Raw genomic sequence first — 15,182 nt, forward strand, 5'->3', positions numbered from 1 at the left:
CGGTACTGGCGAATGAGTCACTGCTTGCTCTCGCGGCGGCGGCCAATCAAACAACGGATAACAAACTGAACTGTACATGATAATAATAAATATTGGGCCAACAAAAATAGGACAATCGTTGCTGGTAGTTGCTTGATGCTCCTTGTGTATTTACGTATATTTTTTCATCGATTGCATGACGATAGAATGATGATTCAAATTACTTCGTGATTCAAATCTTTGTTCCTAATTTTTTTACACCCACCACGACATTGAGCTGAAAAATATAAAGACTGCCAACATTGGTACCAAATTTACGATTCTCTGGGTATTGCTGCAGCTTCCCACAGTACCGACTCATTTAACCGGTGTGTTTAACGGCGGTAGTGGCTTCGGAGGCGCAACTAGGCGCTAAAAAATCAGGGCAACTTCTTTTCATGGAGACTATACGAGGAGCACGAACTCAAATGGGTGAATTAACATAACTTTCCACAGTAATCGTGAAAATTAGGTTTATTTTTTGTACCATTAACGTCATTAGTGTTCCTTGCGCACCGAAGTGTCATTGGTTGCAGCGTTGACTGAAGACTATAAAGACAGTTACCTTTACAGGCTTTCGTGTGACAACCGAAATTCGTCGCGCGCCTGTACCCTCTGCGGTGTTTCAGCGGCAGAGTTGGGAACTTATTGCGGAGCATCAGAGGGTTACCGGTCACGACAAGATGTCGGTTGCACTAACCTTCCGAGTAACACAGTCGTCGTAACGGTAAGCTCAAGTCAATATTTAGCTTGTGCGTACTTACCAAGTTATAACGTTACCGAATCGTCAGCGATTCAAGAGATTAATAATGAGAATCAATTTGTTCCAAAATTCGTAGCAAAAACGTGATTCAATTAATGTATAGGTACCCGGAAAAAGTGTGTATACATGGATGATAAATAATGATAGATCAGATGTCATAATGATGCAGAGATCAAAAAGTATATATGAATATGTCCATGTACGATATTGATATATGTGGTCCATACGTGATGCATACTACAAAGTTTATAATTTTCCAGGAGACAAACTAGATTATCTACAATAATACGTTTATAATAAGAAATTAGAACAATTTTTCATTTCGAAATGGGATTCTTTTCGACACACGCTCGATCTATTCCATGACATTAATATTCGTAATTGTCTAACTTCGTTAGTTTTGGCGTATCTATCACCGTTCTCGAGATATTCGCGATTTTAGATTTCTGTCATCGAAATTCTGTGAATTAATCAGAGTTGTTGATAAAATTAGATGCTATCAGACCAGCAGATCCCGAATTATTGCTATTTTTGCGCTATCTATCACCGTTCTCGAGATATTCGCGATTTAAGGTTTGAAAATTAAAATTAAAATCGAAATAAAATTGAGGGATCCAGGGGAGTTCTTACGATGGGCTAATTACCTGCCCGATTCTATTTCCCCTTTAGGACACCTCCAAAATTTCGTTAGTTTTGCCGTATCTATCACCGTTCTCGAGATATTCGCGATTTTAGATTTCTGTCATCGAAATTCTGTGAATTAATCAGAGTTGTTGATAAAATTAGATTATATCAGACCCGCAGATCCCGAATTATTGCTATTTTTGCGCTATCTATCACCGTTCTCGAGATATTCACGATTTAAGGTTTGAAAATTGAAATTAAAATCGAAATAAAATTGAGGGATCCAGGGGAGTTCTTACGATGGGCTAATTACCTGCCCGATTCTATTTCCCCTTTAGGATACCTACGAAATTTCGTTAGTTTTGCCGTATCTATCACCGTTCTCGAGATATTCGCGATTTCAGATTTCTGTCATCGAAATTCTGTGAATTAATCAGAGTTGTTGATAAAATTAGATGCTATCAGACCAGCAGATCCCGAATTATTGCTATTTTTGCGCTATCTATCACCGTTCTCGAGATATTCGCGATTTAAGGTTTGAAAATTAAAATTAAAATCGAAATAAAATTGAGGGATCCAGGGGAGTTCTTACGATGGGCTAATTACCTGCCCGATTCTATTTCCCCTTTAGGATACCTACAAAATTTCGTTAGTTTTGCCGTATCTATCACCGTTCTCGAGATATTCGCGATTTCAGATTTCTGTCATCGAAATTCTGTGAATTAATCAGAGTCGTTGATAAAATTAGATTATATCAGACCCGCAGATCCCGAATTATTGCTATTTTTGCGCTATCTATCACCGTTCTCGAGATATTCGCGATTTAAGGTTTGAAAATTAAAATTAAAATCGAAATAAAATTGAGGGATCCAGGGAAGTTCTTACGATGGGCTAATTACCTGCCCGATTCTATTTCCCCTTTAGGATACCTACAAAATTTCGTTAGTCTTGCCGTATCTATCACCGTTCTCGAGATATTCGCGATTTAAGGTTTGAAAATTAAAATTAAAATCGAAATAAAATTGAGGGATCCAGGGAAGTTCTTACGATGGGCTAATTACCTGCCCGATTCTATTTCCCCTTTAGGATACCTCCAAAATTTCGTTAGTTTTGCCGTATCTATCACCGTTCTCGAGATATTCGCGATTTTAGATTTCTGTCATCGAAATTCTGTGAATTAATCAGAGTTGTTGATAAAATTAGATTATATCAGACCCGCAGATCCCGAATTATTGCTATTTTTGCGCTATCTATCACCGTTCTCGAGATATTCGCGATTTAAGGTTTGAAAATTAAAATTAAAATCGAAATAAAATTGAGGGATCCAGGGGAGTTCTTACGATGGGCTAATTACCTGCCCGATTCTATTTCCCCTTTAGGAAACCGAGATATTCGCGATTTTAAATCGGAATTCAGTAAATTCATAGGAGTTTTGAATTAAATTAGAAAATGGAATTCTGTAAATTAATAGGAGTTTTGAATTAAATTAGAAAATACAAGTACACAAAAATTTACCCACGGGTAACTATCTTTATAAGTCTTCGGTCAACGGTTGCAGGGATGCACAAGATCGACTGACTAATTGATGATCTAGCAATGTGATTCATTGAAAGTACGGGCTTAGTAGAAATTGTACATACACTACCACCTTAATACTCGCACGAGTTGCGGTCTTTGCTCCAGGCTTCTTATATTCGAAATTCGAACGTGGAGTATCAGTTAGGGTTTGTTTAGAAGGGAAAAGAAAAAATAGGAATATCAAAATGGTGAAATAATTTATATGTTCAATTTGATAAATCACAATAAAATGCTGTAGAAAAGAAATAATCGTTTATAATTATCAATAGTAATAAAATATTTTTTTGTTTCGTTTTATAGAATCCAGAAATATTTACATATAAAACTATTTAGTGTGATGTTTTTTTACAGAGTTCCAAACGATGTCAACAATTGAAAGTTTGCTACCAATTATATATCCGGTTTTTGATTTAATTTGCATAGTGTCTAGTTTGTACCTTGTAGCACCGTGTATGATGCCATGTATTTTGTCTAATGCCGAGTCTATTTTATCAGCGTAAGCAGCCGAGGTACTTTCGTATTCCAAGATGTTTCTGCATTCAGCTTCAATGGACCGATTTAAATACCGAGCTATGTTGACTTCGCCAACAATTTCATGATTCTGACTAAGTTTTAAAATTGGGTCGACACCAACGATCTTCCAAACGATCGTTACAGTGATGTCAGCGGTATCAGCATTTGTAGATTTCTTAAACTTTGAACAGAAATCTCTCAACTCTTGAGGAAATACCGCAACGTTAGAATGGGTATACGTAGAAACGAATACGCTATGAAATTCATTGATCAAACTCAGTAGAGTTTCTAAAGAATACATTGGTCGACTAGGATCACAGAATATGACTAAATTTTTTTTTTCAAACGTTGTTGTTGAGCGCCCAACTCTTGGCAATTCCTTCTGTAACTGTTCTAGTTCCAAGAGAATTTTATCCAAACGTTCCTCCAACTGTTCTGCCGTATATTTTGACTTCAATATCCGCGGTCCATTCCTAGGAAAACAAGCCACACCCTATTTTATCTGCATTTGTGACCATTTCTTATCAAGCTTATAACTTATGCATGTAGAAACATCCATGTGATGCACAAATGATTCTGAATGAAGCTAAGGATAGACACTTTTCTCTGAACATAATTCCTGTAATACAAAAACTACAAAGGCGAGGAAACACGTTGTAGGAGATATACGTTATTTGCGGGACTGAAAAAACACAACGGATATTATAAAATGGACAGGATAATAAATGAAACAATCTACGCTCAATAGACGATTTATTTTAAACATGCATTAAATAATGTAGAATGAATAAATGAAATTGATAATTACTTCTCAAGACGACATATGGGATTGTTATGTACCATTTGCAGGTCCACTTTTGGTCCAACTAGATCACGGATATTATTCAATCCATACTTGATCATCGTAGGCCTGTAGGGAAAACAAAATATCATACAGATCAATACCTACTTTCTATCCTCTTTTATGGATGATCTACCAACTACTGGATTAAATAATTGTAATATTTGATGTGAATGATGCGTAAGAATTGCTTAATAAGTTAATTGAAATCCTGAGTCTGAACCAATCTGAATTCTGATCAATATGACTAATGACTGACATTACTAGGAAACCAGTAGTTCTGATGGCGCAACTTCCTTCTTCCCTTGCCTTAGTCGCGAGAAAATTGCTCCAACACTTGAAAAATGGTTTTACCTTTCCAAAGACAGACCCCATGCAATAACATTAACATTTTCGGGCAACCCCATCGGCAGCAGCATCTCAGGTCTGAAAATTCCACTGTTTCCGATCTCTATCCACTTTCCCAAGCCATTATGGAAGCAAAATATCTCCATGCTCGGTTCGGTGTATGGATTGTATGCTGGCTTGAATTCCAGCTGAATGATGCCGAGTTTTTTGAAGAATTCATAGAGTGTTCCTATCAGATCGCCCAGTGTGAGATTGTAGTCTGCAACTACGCCTTCGACCTGATGAAACTCAGCCAAGTGTGTGGCATCGAGTGTCTCGTTCCTGAATACTCTGTCGATACTAAAGTATCGCACAGGCTTAAATTCACCCTAAAATTCACAAAGCTGCAGATTAAGATGCTTCTCAGCTAGATTTCAACAGGATTTACTAGAAAAAATCCTTGGTTTCGTATTTTATCACAAGATCAATGCAAAATTTGTTAAATGCATATAGCGTGGCAGCTCATGAACCATTTATTTTCTTTGTAGTCAATACTGAACACATGCAGCTTACCTGCTGCATAAGATTGTAGAGCATTCTGGCGCTAACAGCTGTTGTGTGAGTCCTGAGTAAATTTTTCTGAGCTTCCTCAATTTTCCACTCGTAACGATATCCTTGCGATCCATAGCCGCCTTCGCTGTGCACTTTCTTTACCTTCTCCAGGTAATCCTTAGGAAAATTTGAGCTAGTTCTTGGTTCTGAAGAATTTACAAAAATTAAGTGAGGATCGCTGAGTTTGGACGATTAATGTCGAATGTGAAAAGCATACAAAAGGGGATCCGATGATTTGAAAATAGTAATAATTCCTTACCAGATATGAAAAAAGTATCATGCGCATCTCGCGCAGGGTGTTGTTGTGGCTGAAACAACGCATCGAAATTCCAGAATGAACTCTCAACAAAATTGTTTGTAGGCATTTCGGAGAATCTATAAGAATGAGTGAAGAGGACAAAAGAAAGATGAGTTTCTTTTCAAAGTCAAAGAATTGCATCGCCTGTTGTCAATGATTAAAAATTGGCATATGCTCAAAAAATGTATCTTACCCCATTTCAAGGAAAATCTTTCTGAATTCAGCTCTGACTTTAAGAAGAGGGTGCAGATGGCCGATGTCAAGCGCCACACCGAGAGCATCGAAATTATAAGGCTTGAACTTCTTTTGCTTCCAAGAGTCGTTTGTCAATAAATCTGCCGTAAGATCTGTTTCTAGTTTCTCAATTTTAGTCACAAATTGTAGTCCTTTTGACAACACCATTATCTTTGTTACCCTGCGAAGACAAGTAATTAACTAATGAAAAACTATCAAAATAACAAGTACCGAAAATTCTATCATTGCAGCTTACACTTCCTGCAGGAGTTTTCTCTTCTTGTAATCATTTTTAACATTGTCCGGGATGTTGGCAACATTTTTCAAATGTAACTGAATTGTGTCCGTTATAGAGGGTACTTTTCTCCTAACGATCGGAGTCCCGCTGCTCTTGTCCAGCTCGATCCAGCCGGCTACCAATGCCTTGGAAAATCCCACCTTAGCGTTTGGTACAGTCTTCATAATCTCTGTTTGCGCAACACCACCGTCTGGCACAGCTTTAAAGACCGCAGCCTCGTGGCTCCCATTTTCAGCGACTTGCTGACCCTCTTGCGTCAGTGCCCAACTCTTCTTATTCAATTGTTCAACTGAAATAACCTGTGGTGAATCAGACTCTGATTTAGAGTAAACAATCAATTTTAATCGTAGCAGTACATTCATAATAATTCGATCACGATCTGACAGTGTAGAACATTGAATAATATTCGAAAATAGTTACAGCTGTTGCGTCATTCTTACTTTGTTTATGTCAAGTTTACATGCAAAAAAGTGATGAACAATTGAATACGGCTCTGAGTATTATTGGAAGGAAACGATAGAGTGCAAAAGTTACATTTTCGAGGGTTTGAAGACTTTTGACAGCGCCGATCACTTTCTGATGATCTTCAACGAATAGCTCAGCCAGATCCAGAGTGCTCACTCCATCGCCACGCTTTGATAAATGTTCAAGTATTTTCTCCGCTAACTCGCTAGCCATGTTGACAAGATTTTATTAACTGTCTCACATCCGATGATAAATCTTTTTTCAATAGTAATTCTTTTCAACCTTTGCTAACCGCCGTTAATTGTGATGAACCGCACTGCGTGTCATGCCACGGCTCAAACCTAACCTAGAATTTTAGAAAATTACGCTGAATCGATCCCTTCATTATCGACAATCAATGTCGAAATTTACATTCAAAGGATAGCTGCTGATTGGCTTTTGTTTATCGAATGCCAGTGATTCAAACCAAACTCATCAAACAGAAAAATGGGATCACATTCCTCAATTCTTCTCATAGTTTTTTGTTTGTTAAATATAAGGAACAATGGAAAACATAAAAAATTGGTGGCAGTTGTTTAAATAAAAATTTCGCCGATTTTTATTGTTAAATAACAATATTGTGTAGGAAAGTTTTAATTACACCATTCATATTGCGACTATGCCCGAATTCTAGAACGTAACAAATTCTATTTCTACCAAAGCTGCCGATGGAATTTAACAATGTGTGACCTCTTGAGAGTGTCTGATGACTTCAAGGTGAGAAGATTGATGGAATAGATTCTGTTACGATCTCGATAAATCGGTCTTAGGCTCTAATGATAACATAATTGGTGTTTTTTAGCCTTATCCTAGTTGCATAAAACAGCATTCAATTGATACAGCTGTACAGCTGATCAAGTCTTTGACTCTCACACTTAAAAAAAAAAGAACATTCATCAAAAATAAGCTGAGTAATACTATGAAAGGTGCACTGTTATTATTGCCCCAATTATTTGCGAGGCAAGTAAATTCGTTAAAACACCAGTCTTTTGGAAAATACTACATTGGTAAAACTACGCATGGAAGAGAATTTTTTAAAAAGCAGCAATAGAAATAAATAATAATTTCTACACTCATTCATTAAACAGTCATTTTGTCGCATTATGTAAAAACCGCATACCTTTTACCCCTGTTTACCAACTATCCACATATCAATAGTATTTCAGTTAATTCTATATTCGGTAACTAAAATCAATAAGGTAGGAATCCTCTATTTTTTTTTCTCAACTGAAAGAAAAACAAACAACCAGAACGGTTACCTCTAATCTTGACCAAGTCTAAATTACAAATATCTTGTAAAGAGAACAAAATTAGGTAAGCGCTAATATTTACAATTTGTACTTGTAACGCGATCGGTATAACTTGATTAATTAGTAACTATTCGTTGATTAAATTATACACATCCGTATTCGTACCAAACGGAAGCCGCTTTGGCATCTTTTTCGGATGATCTTTCACCGACGGTTTCAGGAATATTGGCTGGAATATCTTTCTCCGTTGTAGAGATATTTTTCGATTCGTTTATCACCGCTGATACTTTGTTGTAAATCAATACTGGATGTTTACTGTTCTGCGCGTCTAAATCTGGATTTGTGTTCGAATCGATTTGGCCGTTTCTGTTTCTCTCATCTCCTTCTAGCATCTTCGCTGAATCAGCTACTCGTTGATCCTGTTTAATGGAAAATCACTATCCTTAAGAATAATGTAATTTTTCATTGGAGTAAAAGAAGTTTCCTATTTCAGATTCATGACACAGACTTACATCCAGAGTCGTTTTGCTCGATGGAATTTCGTCTGTATAGTAAACTGTTCTCCGAGTGCCTGGGTAGCCTAGCGATAAGGGATCGCTTCTCAGCTCCGTGGAATCTGGCTGTTCTGAATTGATGAGAAAAAAGAGAAAAAACACTAAATGTTAATATATGGAACAGTTTCGCACCAAACTTGCACCACTCGTTCACTCATTTCTTCAGCTCTTTACTAAGGATCCAAACAGTAACTAAAGCTATGTACCTTTTTTACCTCTTATCTGTCTAATATCTTCTGCACTGGCGTCGGAATCGTTTCCACCAGATTCGGACTCGTATGTTTTGCCATCCAACTGTTTGGTGTCCTCGGCCCAGGATCTACGATTCTGTTAATCGGAAATTAAAGTTTTAGAAACCTGAATTGTAGGATTCACTGGGGGTAGTAACTTCGGCATCTTACATTTGCATATTTCGATTTTTCTTACCTTGTTCAAGAGCTCAGAGCCGGCCTTTCTCACTCTCCTGACAAAACTAGCACCGAATCCTTTTCTAAAGCAGAAATGAATGAATAAATGAATACATGCATAAGCAGAATAGGGTACAATATCAATTTTGGGAATCACAGTCTGTTCATACTTTTTCATCGAACAACTTTCAAGTTTGCGGTAATGCTCCATTATTTTTTCTTCCAGTTTCTCTTTCTGTCGGCAAAGATTGTTTACTTTGTCCCTGTGAATAACAAAATTGTACTTTTTCAATTAAATCAAATAACTACAGCAACAACAACAGATATAACACGGTTAAAACCTTAATTGTAGAGATCAAATAATTAAATCAAGACAATTTTGATTGATTGTGAGTAAGAGTGATCATGGGTATATACTAACGTGAACAATTTTTCTTCCATATGATAATGTTCCTTATCATCCAAAGAATGGGTCAGCAGCTCGTGATATTGGCTCAGAAGCAAACTGACATGATCCATGAGTGAACGCCTGTCATTATCTAATCCTGAATTCATTTGCAACAGCATCTAAAGAATGGATAGAAGAAACAGTGGTCAAATTTGTTTTAAAAACGAACCACTAGCTCATAATAATCATTAATACACACTTCGCAGCGCTGGTTCAACTTGCTCAGTTCAAACTCTAGATAAGCACACCTCTCGTCTTTAAGGACTAACTCTCCATTGGTTTCCGTTTGCTTAAGACTCAGCCGATTAGTTTCCATCTTGTTATTCTTGTAATCCTCCTGCAAATTCCTGTACTCGGATTTAAGCTTTTCCGTAGCGGTGAAAAGATTTCTGAAGTCATCCTGTGGACAAAAGGAATTTATTTCGTATAGATAGTTTCTAGATTAAAAACGGTGGGAGGCTAAGATTTGATCGAGGTTGTCATTTACCTTAAGTTTCGAATGTTCTCCTCGAAGATTGCTTAAGCTCTTAGTATTACCAATAAGCGTTTCCCTTTCTGCTTGCAAGGCTTTATTCTTCGCTTCAAGACTTTGGCAGGTCTCTCTTAATGCCCTGGCCTCATTTTTAACATCCCGAAGAGTTGACTTCACCACTTCACGCTCAACTAGCAGCTTCTCATACTCATTGTTGAGCCCTTCGTGGAGGATCTGCAGAGCTATTTGATCATTGACCAATTGAGAGTGAATGCTCTCCTGGGATGCACGTTCTTTCAATAGCTGTCAAGTAACCATTCAATCAATAGACTCGTAAATATGTGAATGTTAGTTATTTTCAGTTACTCAATATTTCACAGCAAAAAAAAAAAATCGATCAAATAAACAAACCTCTTCTTTCTCAGCGACAAGTTGTGAGTTAGCTAATTGCAACGCCGTATGCTGAGTCGTCAGTGAAGTGTTCTGAGACTGTAGTGTCGTTATATTTACTTGAAGCTTAGCCTTCTCTGCTAAAAGATTATCCGACATTGCGTGCGAGGCTGTCAACTCAGCACGTAGTTTTTTACTCTCGATCTAAAGTAATTAAGGTGAATTTATGGTGTTGAAAAATGAAAACAACCTGACTACGCAAGTTTCTCAACAAATGGTGTTAAACAATTATAATATGGATTATTTTAGTACTGTCCGGTTTTCCCCTTGTTCTTCAATCGCTCTCTTTAATATGAAAAAAATTATTGTGGGGCTTTTAGAGAATTAAATGAAAAAAGAATATATTAATACCTTTAATGTCTCCACTGTATTTTGCAACCGATTTTGTTCGGTGATTGTGTTGATATCAGTTGAATTGGAAGACTTATTACTGACTGAGTTATTATCAAGCGGTGGAATTTCGATAGTGACGAATTTTTTAATACTGTTTATAACTTCTGGAACTTGTGCGATTCTGGAATGAATGTGGTGATAATAATTTCAGGACTCGTTCTCGTTTGCCTATTACTTATTTTTAAAGCGACGGCATTAGCTCACTTCAAGGCAAGTTTTTGCAACACTGTATACATACGTTTCTATTATAGTGTCTGTAGGCAGAGATAATAGCATGTTGATGCTAACTCCGAACTTTTCTAAGACAGTTGATAGATGCTGGGTGTTTAATTTTTCTGCAACCAAGTCAGATTGCAATGCTTCCAGAGTTTCCCTATCAATTGCAGCTCTGGAATCCAATTCTTTGCTGGATCTTTCGATATCCCGTAGCCTGTGTCGAATAACACAAGTGTGAAAATTAAATGACAAATTTTCATGTGCAATATGAAAAATTAAAAAATGAATGTATATCATCATACCTGGAAATTTGAGAATTATAATCGTCAACTTCTTGCTTTAATTCGTCGATTGTTTTGTTCGCAATTTCAATCTCATTCGCAGCTTTGTCGAGTGCGATGTCTTTGTCCTGCAAGAAATGAGCACGATTATACAATTTCTCTGAAATTGTTTCAAACAATAACTGTTTTCTCTATCAGTTGCTTACTTCTATGGTTAGGCGGAACTTGTTGACGTCACGCTGAGCATTTTCTTTTTCTCTTTCCAAGTTTAGAAGCTTAGTTTCAAGTTCGGTACATCTTAGCACCATATCTGATAATTTGCTCTCAGTTTTCTTCAGCTCCTCCAATTTTTGATTTACTAAATCCAGAGATCGCTCTAAGTCTTCAGCTCGCCTTTGTGCGCTTTCTTGGAGTGATTGAATACGCTGTTTTTCTTTCACCACCGACTCATAATTCCTTTCTAAATCCGAGATTTTCGTAGACAGGGACTGTTGAGAAGGATCCTTTTTTTAACACCGTTTAAAGGCTTTACAAGTAAAATGGATGAAACGGGAATAAGGTACCTGATTTTCAAGTTGCTGTTTGTCGAACAGCGCACGTTTGTTATTTAAAGAGTCTTGGAGTTTTTTATTCTCCTCCAGAGCATCTCTGCATATTCTTTCAAGGTCCGCATTCTGTTGGGTTAGTCGTTCGCAGTTATCGTTTAACGAATTTATTTTCAGAGTCAATTTTTTCTTGTCTTTTTCCAACTCTAAAACCCTCGTAGAACTCTCGTGGAATGAATTCTCTTGAAGCGAGTCAATCAGTGTTACCAAACGCCGATTTTCCAACTCTAATTTCAAGGCTCGAGTTTGGGCATTGTTTGTTAGTTGCTCAGAGAGGCTGTTGTCTGCTGTTGCTGAAAAAACAAGGTACAAGAATTAGTTATCCGATTGTAAAAATTTCCGTGGCATATAGTTATGTATGTGACTCAAATACAATTTGATACTTGAACAATCTTACCTGGCTCCTCCGAGTCACTCATAGATGGTGATAGTGAAGTTTCCGCCAGATTTCCTTTTGTTATACAGCGTAGCTGCGCATTTTCATCGCAAATTTCTAGGTACCTCTCCTTGTCGGCCTCTCGTTCCTGCAATATCCATTCTTTAGCATATGATAAGGAGGCAAATTGTAACGGAAATTTCTTAGAGAGATGAGAAATGAGTATTTACCAAAGAAGCATCATTGAGAAGCTGCTTGTACTTTATTATTTCTGATTCTAACTCCGGGACTTTGTCTGAACGCCTTCGTGTCGTCATCAACTGCTCCTCCAGCATTTCTCTGGTCTCCATTAATACCCTGAAGAATAAAAAATTTTTTCGACATGTAAAGTAGAAGAAGAACGTAAATATTGAACTTTTAATCAATATTGTAATATTACAACAGAATTAGACACGTTTATTACCTATTATCTTCACGTATCTCTTCGATTCTAGTTTTGTAAAATTCAATGTCTGCTAATTTCTCCTTGTATCTGGCTACCTCAATTTCAAGCCGATCAGCTCGCTCAGCCCGTTCGATAACTGCATCTAACTCGTCTCTGTATGATTTTGCAGTTCGTGCCTCATGCATGAGTTCTTGATTCTGGTAGAAAATGTTAATGTATCAATCTAACTTTCTTTATTGGGATATTGTAAAAATTCTGCAAATAAAGCTCTGTTCTAGTTGTATTGCAAACTGGTTTTTTGTTTCGATTATTATCTGGTAGCGACAGAAAATTCTTTATAGCAGTTCACCACGAGATTCTTTATCTGTATTGGTAAGATAAAAAGCTTATGTAAATCATATATTGTTTCAAATACATTAGGATGGATAAATAAATATGTAGTTTACCTCTTGCCTGAGTTTTGCTAGTGCAGCTTTTGTGTGTTCTAATTCTTCTCTACACTCAAGCAAGCCCTCTGTCTTTTCTTCCCTGTAAATAAAGAAGATAAATCATATATTTATTTATCTTTCCTGAAAAGGTAAATGTTTGGGTACTTTAATTCGTGTTTGCTCACAATTCTTGTCGCTGCTTTCTAACTTTTGATTTCCAATCGGCCAATTCAACAGCGTGATGATGGTTGTTGCTTCTCTCAGATTTTACGATACTGTTTACTTGATGCAGTTTGTTCATTTCTTCAATTTCAATGCTTATGGCTGATTCACTGTTGTCTGCACTTTCAGTTGTTGTTGAGGTTTTCCATTTCTATGAAACATCCGAAAAAGCATAAGTAAATCAGTACAATCATGATCGGCAGAGTTATAAATAAATAACTCACCTCGTAATATAGATCTCGATCGTGAACCAACCTCTTAATTTGATTAAACAAAACACCCATGTTAACATTCTCCATCGACTCTTGAGTGATCACGATATTCTGATCATCTGTGACCTGTGAAAGTATAACAATCAGTGAAGTCATTCGTAAGTACCAGGGAAAATAATATTTCCACTGTAAATGCATTACGAAACTAGGACGTAACGTGAGTATCAGGTTTTGGGTTTACAAATTAAATGAAAAACCATTATTCATATGGTAAATTATTTAGTAATTCATAGATTTATGTCATTTGTAGGATTGTTTGGTTTTCAGAAAAAAGTTAGTGGTGAACCTGTTTTATGCAGTCGACAATGGCGAGTTGAACGTCTACAGCCATGTCTTTGATTTTAGTGATGAATTTTTCTTTGTTGGGGCATTGAACTGCGCATCCCAGTAGAAGTAACAGAAGTAACTTGATTTCTCCAATAGCAGTTTCGGGCTCTTTTCCCAACTTGACAGTGTCAGGTAACACTAAAACAAGGTGACCCAATTCCTCTTCGTAAAATTGCTTAATGTTTCCAATGATAGCGTTTAAATTCTTTGTTCTCATCGCTGGATTTCTAACACTCGGTACGACCCCGTCATGCATAGGCTCTGGGTTTCTATAAAGGATTGAAAGAGAACATTCGATGAAAATCATTTTTAAAAGTCGAGAATCTAACACATGACAAAACAAAATAGAAGAAATTCTATGTTTGTGTTTACATTTGTAGGAAGACATCGTGCAGTGCAACTCCGTCAACCAAATCTTCATAGTTGACAAGGGCGTCAGGTTCCTTAAGGCAGCTTGTGAACTATAATGAGTAATAACATGTGAAGAAAAACTTACCAAATATTTGGAATGAGACTATTGTAATAGAGTTTATCTAATCTGAGGCTGAAGCCATACTTTGTGTTGAAGTTAGAAAAACAATAATTACCCAAGTGACGAGAGGGCCGGATAAAAAGTCTTCAACACTTGATGTTGCCATAATCGTTGTTTGTTTTCTTGATCAACCAGATAGTGAACGATCTTGGACGTCTATTCAACAAGTCGTCGGATTTTTTGGCGAATGGTAAACGAGTAAAGGGTACTCTTGTAAAAAAGTTCGGAAGACCCTTGATCGGCTCCGATAGCCTTAAAATAGCTCGAGGTATGTGTAAAAAAAATAGTGTCGGTCTATCATAATGAATACACACATATTCTAAATATATTAATCGTGAATGGGGTAGAAGATGCCGTTATCAGAACGGAGAAATGCCTCCCGACGGCACTGACAGTTCGCTGCGTCGCCGAATACAATCGACGGAAGTTATTTTGTTGTGCTAGGTCCCTGAGAGAGAAAGAGAGCCGATAGTTTCGCGATAGTTTCGCTAGGGGAGCAGTTTTGTATGTGTGTAACTCCGTGAGATCATCATGACTCACTCGGTTTTCTTTTTTTTCGCTTCACGGATTTGTCAGATATCAGTGGTATGGAGTAGAGACACGAGTATGGGGTATGATCTGTCCGGCGTTGCCAACCGTAAAAAAATTTCTTTCGGTTCAAGAATTTTGATGTCCGCCGATGAAACAAGAGGAAATTTTTTTCTCAAGAAATGTGGTATTTTTGCCTGAAAATGTAGCGAAATTTTATCACTTTTGAATAATTTTTTTCCCGTGTGGAGTGGATGGAAAGCACTCGGATACGCCATCTGGTGGCGATATTTAACATCTGAGCGAGTAGGTCGAATCGCACAGCTGACTATTGATTTATGTGCAAATTTAAAAAATTTCTTGCAA

The 15,182-nt window shown here is 37.1% G+C and overlaps 2 protein-coding genes and 1 long non-coding RNA gene across 5 annotated transcripts; 1 reads left to right on the forward strand and 2 right to left on the reverse strand.

Moving 5' to 3' along the window:
• Nucleotides 1–13: 13 nt before the first annotated feature.
• LOC124219997 (uncharacterized) lies at nucleotides 14–8,627 on the forward strand. The gene is made up of 3 exons (XR_006883501.2): nucleotides 14–450; nucleotides 592–745; nucleotides 8,354–8,627. It is a non-coding gene; the product is annotated as an uncharacterized lncRNA (long non-coding RNA).
• Nucleotides 3,166–6,941, reverse strand: alpha-PheRS (phenylalanine--tRNA ligase alpha subunit). Its single transcript, XM_046628306.2, has 8 exons — nucleotides 6,641–6,941; nucleotides 6,065–6,405; nucleotides 5,768–5,989; nucleotides 5,536–5,651; nucleotides 5,238–5,422; nucleotides 4,692–5,053; nucleotides 4,305–4,406; nucleotides 3,166–3,969 (listed from the first exon to the last, which is right to left on the reverse strand). Exons 1-8 carry the CDS (start codon nucleotides 6,782–6,784, stop codon nucleotides 3,309–3,311), a joined length of 2,133 nt encoding a protein of 710 aa, XP_046484262.1. The 5' UTR covers nucleotides 6,785–6,941; the 3' UTR covers nucleotides 3,166–3,308.
• On the reverse strand, nucleotides 7,133–15,010 carry Girdin (protein girdin). Of its 3 annotated transcripts, none has more exons than XM_046628303.2 (23): nucleotides 14,344–14,938; nucleotides 14,129–14,217; nucleotides 13,716–14,025; nucleotides 13,382–13,495; nucleotides 13,121–13,308; nucleotides 12,954–13,035; nucleotides 12,526–12,704; nucleotides 12,293–12,419; nucleotides 12,084–12,210; nucleotides 11,645–11,979; nucleotides 11,288–11,569; nucleotides 11,103–11,209; nucleotides 10,823–11,014; nucleotides 10,543–10,705; nucleotides 10,153–10,335; nucleotides 9,757–10,044; nucleotides 9,469–9,669; nucleotides 9,243–9,388; nucleotides 8,992–9,084; nucleotides 8,841–8,904; nucleotides 8,630–8,741; nucleotides 8,373–8,485; nucleotides 7,133–8,279 (listed from the first exon to the last, which is right to left on the reverse strand). In XM_046628303.2, the coding sequence occupies exons 1-23, from the start codon at nucleotides 14,392–14,394 to the stop codon at nucleotides 8,004–8,006; spliced, it is 3,822 nt and encodes a 1,273-aa protein (XP_046484259.1). In that variant the 5' UTR covers nucleotides 14,395–14,938; the 3' UTR covers nucleotides 7,133–8,003. The 3 variants fall into 3 exon arrangements, with proteins under 3 accessions (XP_046484259.1, XP_046484258.1, XP_046484260.1); XM_046628302.2 differs by having other exon boundaries at nucleotides 8,621–8,741; nucleotides 14,344–14,936; XM_046628304.2 differs by having other exon boundaries at nucleotides 8,156–8,297; nucleotides 8,621–8,741; nucleotides 14,344–15,010.
• Between the last annotated feature and the right edge of the window lie 172 nt (nucleotides 15,011–15,182).

This window comes from Neodiprion pinetum, chromosome 5 (assembly GCF_021155775.2).
Source record: "Neodiprion pinetum isolate iyNeoPine1 chromosome 5, iyNeoPine1.2, whole genome shotgun sequence".
NCBI classification, from domain to species: Eukaryota; Metazoa; Arthropoda; class Insecta; order Hymenoptera; family Diprionidae; genus Neodiprion; species Neodiprion pinetum.